This window comes from Paramisgurnus dabryanus, chromosome 8 (genome assembly GCF_030506205.2).
Source record: "Paramisgurnus dabryanus chromosome 8, PD_genome_1.1, whole genome shotgun sequence".
Classification (NCBI taxonomy): domain Eukaryota; kingdom Metazoa; phylum Chordata; class Actinopteri; order Cypriniformes; family Cobitidae; genus Paramisgurnus; species Paramisgurnus dabryanus.
The window spans coordinates 2,239,255-2,247,232 of NC_133344.1; the positions used below are offsets into that span (position 1 = coordinate 2,239,255).

The window sequence follows — 7,978 nt, forward strand, 5'->3', positions numbered from 1 at the left end:
TCCTTGTGTGCTTCATCAACTACACAGCTAAAAGAGTGATTTCCCCTAAAAGAGCTGCAGTTGAACTTGTGTCTTTTTAAAGGCAGCCGTTCACTGCTCACGGGCGTTAAAGCGTATTTTTAAAGATGTCTTTTCGTCCGTGTTCGACTTCTGGATGCGGCAAGTACATGGGTCCTCGCGATGGACACGATCGCTGTCTCTCATGTCTGGGTCTCCAGCATGCTGAGGCTGCTTTCGTGGGAGGGACATGCTCCGCTTGCGAGAGCCTGACTCTTGCGGATCTGCGGGGTCGTGTGGCGTTTCTCCGTGAACGCCGCCCTCCGTTGCTGATCACCGCTAAGAAGGCGGCTGTGAAGCTACGGAGAGACGACCTCCGCCTCACGGTGCTGAATCGGCAAGCTGGTTCGTCCAGCGGCTCTCAGCCACCGGATCCGCAACCATCTGAGGTTCCGATGGAGACGGAGAGCACGCGTTCTGCGTCGCTTTCTACCTCTGTCGGACCTCCCGAGGATTCGGTATCGGTCGTAACATCGGAGGGAGGGCCGTCATTTTCGGACGTGGATCCGGATCCTCTCCCTCCTTCGGGAAGGGCTGCGGTTCCCGATCTCGACCCGGAGATGACGGCCATGCTCGCTCGGGCTGCGGAGGCGGTCGGGTTGGAGTGGAGAGCTCCTCCCCCTCCCGTACCGTCCCGCCTAGACGATTGGTACTTTGGGGCTGCACGGGCTTCACAGTCTTCCCCACCAGTGCCTTTCTTTCCCGAGGTGCATGATGAGCTGACTCGGACGTGGAAAACCCCGTTTTCCTCCCGGAACCGTCCGCATCAGCCATCACCCCTCACCTCCCTCGATGGGGGGGCCGCTAAAGGGTATGCCGGTATCCCGACAGTGGAGCGTTCGTTAGCGATGCAGTTGTGTCCTGCCGGTGTCTCCTACTGGAAGGACCGTCCTACCCTTCCCTCACAAGCCTGCAGGCATTCGTCAGCTCTGACGGAGTCTGCATACCGGGCTTGTGGGGAGGCGGCCTCAGCCATACATGCCATGGCTTTGTTGCAGGTCCATCAGGCTAAGGCTCTGAAGGACCTGCACGAGGGAGGTCACGATTCGGCGGTCTTTAAAGACCTACGTGCGGCTACGGATCTGGCGCTACGTGCGACCAAGACCACCGCACAAGCCGTCGGTCGTGCTATGTCCACCTTGCTGGTCCAGGAGCGCCACCTCTGGCTGTGCCTTGCGGACATGCGGGATGCCGATAAAACCCGGCTTTTAAATGCCCCGGTGTCCCAGGCCGGCCTGTTCGGCGAGGCGGTGGAAGACTTCGCACAACAGGTCTCTGCCACCCAGAAACAGACTGAGGCCCTTGCCAACATCATGCCACGTCGGAAGAAACCAACACCTGCCCCGTCGACGTCGGCACCTCAGTCTGCCCCTCGCCGAGGGCGTCCTGCAGCGACGGCCGCCTCCGTTCCTCATCGGGGCCGTCCTAGGAAGCGAGGAACCGGCCGTCAGCAGCCCGCCCCGCCCGCTCAGCCCGCTAAGCCTGGTGGAAAGCATAAATCTAAGCGGCCCTGAGACGGGCGACCTGGAGGTGGAGGGGATCGCTCTTCGGGAGATGGTGAACGCACCACTCCCCCCCCCGGAGGAGGACCGGGTGGGGAATCCTTGGTTTTCTTTAATTTCCGTTCCGCCGGCTTTTCAGCCGGCACCCACAGAACCACAAAAAGAGCGAATTCCTCTTCCTCCTCCAGGTCTTCAGAGGCAGTCGGGTGTGACGGATGGGCTCATAACCCTACGTCCTCCCTCTCCTCTCTCGCCAGCGGATGTGTCGAGCGCACCGAGACATCTTCATCAGAGTCTTCCCCGCGCAGCCATCCATCAGCGGACTCAGGTGAGTGCTCATTCACACAATACACATATCAACGCAGCCCAAGAGAGCGCGTCATCGAGCACCGCTGTTCCGCTCGCCGCGGGTACTACGATTGTGTCGTTAATTCCCCTCGCTCGGTATCTGGAAGCTTGGCAGCAACTTCCCAGTCCGTCGCGTTGGCTTTTACGCACGATCCGTCTCGGCTATGCGATACAATTCGCCCGGCGACCTCCCAAATTTACGAGCATTCGTTTCACTGTAGTGAAACCCGCAGATGCGCACGTATTACGTGCAGAGATTGCTGTCTTATTGGCGAAAGACGCGATCGAGCCGGTTCCTCCAGCCCGAGATGAGGGCAGGTTTTTACAGCCCTTACTTTATTGTACCCCAAGAAAAGCGGCGGGTTGCGACCGATCCTGGATCTGCGCGTTCTGAATCGAGCACTTCACAAGATGCCGTTCAAAATGCTTACGCAGAAGAGCATATTTCAATGCATTCGCCCACAGGATTGGTTTGCAGCCATCGACCTGAAGGACGCGTACTTTCATGTCTCAATACTTCCCCGACACAGGCCGTTTCTCCGCTTTGCGTTCGAGGGTCGAGCATATCAGTACAAAGTCTTACCGTTCGGGCTCTCTCTCTCTCCCCGCGTCTTCACGAAAGTCGCAGAGGGGGCTTTGAAGCCCCTCAGAGAGAGCGGTGTTCGCATTTTGGCATATCTCGACGATTGGCTCATTATAGCACAGTCGCGTCAAATGCTTTGCACTCATTTAGATCGGGTGCTCAAACACCTCGCCCGTCTCGGTCTTCAGGTCAACCGAGAAAAGAGCAAACTGTGCCCTACACAGAAGATTTCTTTTCTCGGCATGGAATTGGATTCGGTCAATCTTACAGCACGTCTCACGGAGGCGCGCGTCCAGTCGATTCTGACTTGCTTGAATACGTTCTCGGGCAAGACTGCGGTCCCTCTGAAACAATTTCAGAAACTACTGGGGCATATGGCAGCAGCCGCAGCTGTAACACCGCTCAGTTTGCTGCGTATGAGACCGCTTCAGCATTGGCTTCACGACCGAGTCCCGAGGAGAGCGTGGCTCACCGGCTTTCACCGTGTCACGATCACACCGAAATGCCGTCTCACTTTCACCCCGTGGTCAGACCCAACTTTTCTCAGGGCGGGGGTGCCACTGAGACAGGTCTCCAGACATGCAATAGTATGCACAGATGCCTCCAACACGGGGTGGGGAGCCACGTACGGCGAGCTTGCAGCTTCAGGAGTGTGGACATCACCCCAGCTGCATTGGCACATAAATTGCCGAGAACTGTGGGCTGTATATCTTGCGCTCGTCCGCTTCAGCAGCGAGTTGAGAGGCAAAGATGTGTTAGTTCGCACAGACAACATTGCGACTGTTGCGTATATCAATCGCCAAGGCGGAGTGCGCTCTCGTCACATGTCGCATCTCACCCCCCATCTCCTCTTTTGGAGTCAGAAGAATCTGAGGTCTCTTCGTGCCATTCACATCCCGGGGTCGCTCAACGCAGCGGCAGACGCGCTTTCTCGAGCAGCGCGCCCCGGCGAGTGGCGACTCCACCCTCAGTCGGTCCAGTTCATTTGGAGACGTTTCGGCAGAGCGCAGATAGATCTGTTTGCATCTCCAGAAACAACCCACTGTCGCCTATTCTATTCACTGAACGAGGGAACACTCGGCGTGGATGCATTGGCACACAGCTGGCCGAGAGGTCTTCGCAAATACGCATTTCCCCCAGTGAGCCTCATTGCGCAGACATTGTGCAAAGTCAGGGAGGACGAGGAGGAAATTATTTTAGTTGCTCCATATTGGGCCACCAGGAGTTGGTTTCCAGAGCTCACTCTCCTCGCGACAGCCCCTCCCTGGAGGATTCCCCTGAAGAGGGACCTTCTGTCTCAAGAAGGGGGCACATTATGGCACCCCCGTCCCGATCTGTGGAACCTCCATGTGTGGTCTCTGGACGGGGCGCGGAGGTTTTAGGTGATTTGCCCCAGGCGGTATCTAACACCATCGCTGCAGCGCGAGCGCCGTCTACGAGACAGGCGTATACGCTGAAATGGAACCTGTTTGTTGTGTGGTGTACCTCTCAACGAGAGGACCCCCGAGAATGCTCGATCAGTATTGTGCTTTCATATCTCCAGCACCGCTTGGAGAAGAGGCTGTCACCATCTACTATTAAAGTAGATATCGCGGCAATATCCGCGCATCACGCACCCATAGACGGTAGATCTGTAGGTCAGCACGATCTGGTCATTAGGTTTTTAAGAGGTGCGCGGAGGCTGAATCCTTCGCGCCCTCCCTCTATTCCTCCGTGGGACTTGTCCATGGTGCTGAAAGCCCTTCAGCACTGCCCTTTCGAGCCTCTGCTGACGGTGAGCGTCAAGTTTCTCACTATGAAAACTTTGACGCTCCTCGCATTGGCTTCTATTAAAAGGGTAGGGGATCTTCATACATTTTCGGTCAACGATTCGTGCCTTCAGTTCGGGCCGGCTGAATCCAGCGTTACACTGAGACCCCGGCCGGGCTCCGTGCCTAAAATTCCCACCACTCCCTTTAGAGATCAGGTGGTGAATTTACAAGCGCTGCCTTCGGAGGCAGACCCAGCCATGGCTTTGTTATGTCCTGTTCGTGCACTACGTGTGTATGTGGATCGTACTCAAAGCTTTCGGACCTCAGAACAGCTCTTTGTCTGCTATGGTGGTCAGCAGAAAGGGAAAGCTGTCACTACACAGAGGATGTCTCATTGGATTGTAGACACAATCGCCCTGGCGTATGAGAAACAGGGCATTTCTTGCCCTTTTGGTTTGAGAGCCCATTCAACCAGGAGCGTGGCTTCATCTTGGGCTTTGGCTCGTGGTTCCACACTTTCAGATATTTGTAGAGCTGCTGGCTGGGCGACACCTAATACGTTCACTAGATTTTACAGTGTTCGTGTTGAGCCGGTATCCTCTCGAGTTCTCTCGTCAGATCAGTGAGAACATCGAGGAACAGCTCCTGTGTCGGCTTGGTGCCTTTCTTTTTGGTGCTGCGCAAAAACCGCTCCATTATGGAAGGCCATCAAGGCAAAAACGTTACAAAAAATGTTTTTTGTCTTCTCCACCGCTTGGTGGCCGATGTTGCACTGTGAAAAAAATTCCGTAGAAATCGCAGCTGGGTTGCCGGTAATTTACCGTAGATTTACATTTATGTTATTTACTGGCAATAGTTTGTTCAAAGTTAAATGAACATTAAACATTTACAAGTCTTTGTCTTTACAGAGTAAAACTAAAAAAACAGCATCAAGCAAAACATTCTGGGAAACAAAATCTGAAGCAAAAAACAGATGATGATTTCTGATTCCCAGAATGCTTTGCATGAGGCTGTTATTGTATAGTTTTATTCTGTGAAGATAAAGACTTGTTAATATTTAAAATGTATTTAACTTTAAACAAACTCTTGCCAGTAAATAACATAAATGTAAATCTACGGTAAATTACTGGCAACCCAGCTGCAATAACATTGAAATTTCTACGGACTTTTTTTACAGTGTGCGGAGCATCGGCTGCCAGCCTCTCACTAGATGTATCCTTGACTATCTGGGTGAGGCTAGCGCCCACATTGCGCCCCCTAGTGGTTTCTTTGTGAAGTATTTCCGTGGGAAGTTTCTGATTTACCATGTTTCCCTTAGCGGAGTTCGTTCCGCGCCTCTCTAGTGTTGCTAAGAGAGTGTATTTTTTATAGACCTCGTGTCTTTTTATCCATCACCTTAGTGGTAGACCCCTAGAGGGTTTTCTTTCCGCAGCGATCTTAGTCCCGCCTGACGAGTTCGCTTCCCAGTTCGCCTAGTCACTATCGTGGGTTAAGGAACAAGTAGTGACCGGCCTCTGCTTCAACCCCATTTCCGTTCCCTTAAAGAGGAGAGTCGGGGGGTTTACGCAGGCACTGGAAGGGTCAGCTTCAGTGGCGCTTTGGTAGGGATTCCCAATTCGTCGGTCACGACGTGACGTCGTAGTGACCGACTGAAAGGGAACGTCTCGGTTACATATGTAACCCTCGTTCCCTGAAGGAAGGGAACGGAGACGTCACGTCCCGTCGCCACAGTTTGCTGTTCCACTGCTGATATCGGCCGGACATTTTTCTTTCTGGCCAGCTTTCTCAGCAAAAAAATAGCTGATTTGATAACTGCACCTGCCGCTCATTAAATACCTGTGCGGCGGGGCGGCGCCGGCAGATGCAATTATCTGCATGCCAAGTTCATTGGCGTTTTAAAGGTTTCTCGAAGCAGATAGGTCACCCGCGAAGCGGTTCCCAATTCGTCGGTCACGACGTGACGTCTCCGTTCCCTTCCTTCAGGGAACGAGGGTTACATATGTAACCGAGACGTTTTTATTTCATGTTTTAAGCATTATTTATCAAATCATCACAATAGAGACAGAAATAACAACACAAACACAATATATACACAACAGATAAACACAAAGTACAGATGATAAATGATAGAGATGAAGATTAGAAAAAAGAAGAGAAAGTCAACTCTTAAAATCTGATGGACACTTCACACAACTCTCTGTCGAGCTTTGACATTGATGCTGTTTCTCTTTATTTACACGACTGTCAACCTCCAGGACTTTTAAAATAAAGCATCACCTTCATTTTCTTACTGTTTGTGTGTGAACTCATAAAACTGTCAGTGTGTCATTATATTATACTACATACATATCAATACATTCATCTCTTACATTGACATCAAATATTCAGAGGAAATAGATGAAATGTGTTTTTGTATTGTTGTAGCTCATGTGTATGTGATAAACAGATTGTTGACATGTTTTTTATGTTGAAGATTTCATTTCTATCACTGACTGACAGCACTAATAGTTTGTTTTTCTGTCTCTTCATCTGACACTGATGATGATCTCATATCTGATTGACTTTCTCTCTCATTTTTATTCAGGACTTTAGGACAGAGACAGTAAAGATGTAAAGATGTCTGATGTTCAGTATGATCTGATGGTGAATAAGAAGACACAATAGTGACATCACTTCCTCTTAACCGTATGAGTTGATTATTCAGTACAGGATCTGATCTGTGACTTTATCTAAATCTGACTTTGAAGTGTTGGAGGTAAATCTTCATCCTAACTCAGCTTCTGTCTACACATTTCCTATAAGAGCGATTTATCAGTCAGTATAAGAGGAGCAAGAAATCCCATAGGATCATAAACTGAAGTAAATACTGACAAGATTCCTCTTCTTCTACACTGTTGGGGTTTTTAACTTCATCTTAAACTGAAATGTGTTCAAGTTCAGCACAACATTGAAGACGCGAAGCTCATTTATCCCTAAATCCAAATATTGGACGTCTTTACTTTTGTGTTCTTCAGGATCTGACTGCAGGACTTTGTGATGATTATGTGATCAATTACAAAAAAGTTGAGACACTGAATGAAATGTAAATAAAATCACAATGCAATCATTTTTAAATCTTATAAACACAGAAAACAAATCAAATGTTTCCTCTGAGGAAATTAAACTTTTGAAGAATAAAATAAGGTCAATTTAAATTTGATGTCATGAAGACGTGTTAATAAAGTTGGGACAGGGTCATGTTTATCTCTGTGTAGTAAACAACTGCTTATGGCTTATGTAAACATTTTATTGCTTTTGGTCTTAAAGCCTAATAAACAGTACCTGTTGAATTCATTAAAGTTAATTAACAAAAGAAGATGAAATCACTCAATGATCCTTACTGTAACTTTTGTAACTTCGTAAAAAAGAATAATCCATATTGAATTTTAAATAAATTACTTTTTTTGTCAAATATCCCAAGTGTTGAGCTCCTGCTATTGAAGTAAGTTTAAGGTTTATTATGGAATTTTGATTTCCTGAAGTTACTGTAGTTAACGTGATTTTTTTATTTCATTAACAGACAGTAAATCAGATGTGAAAAGTTTACAATTCAGCCTTGCATTATGTAAACGTCTTTATACAGTTAATGCATGCCGGGCAAGAGGAATATTTATCTAATGTGGAGTAATGTGAAGTAATCAGCAATTATAGATTCATTCATGCTTTTTTAATAATTACACACAGTTTTCTTTCATGCG

General features: G+C 49.1%; 1 protein-coding gene across 1 annotated transcript in view; it reads left to right on the top strand.

Moving 5' to 3' along the window:
- Positions 1–7,640, top strand: part of LOC135771637 (protein NLRC3-like) — a 122,454-nt gene extending 114,814 nt beyond the window's left edge. The window contains exon 10 of the mRNA XM_073815400.1: positions 6,826–7,640. Coding sequence (XP_073671501.1) covers positions 6,826–6,847 — 22 coding nt within the window. The 3' untranslated portion in view covers positions 6,848–7,640. The remainder of the gene's footprint in view (positions 1–6,825) is intronic.
- Positions 7,641–7,978: the final 338 nt, after the last annotated feature.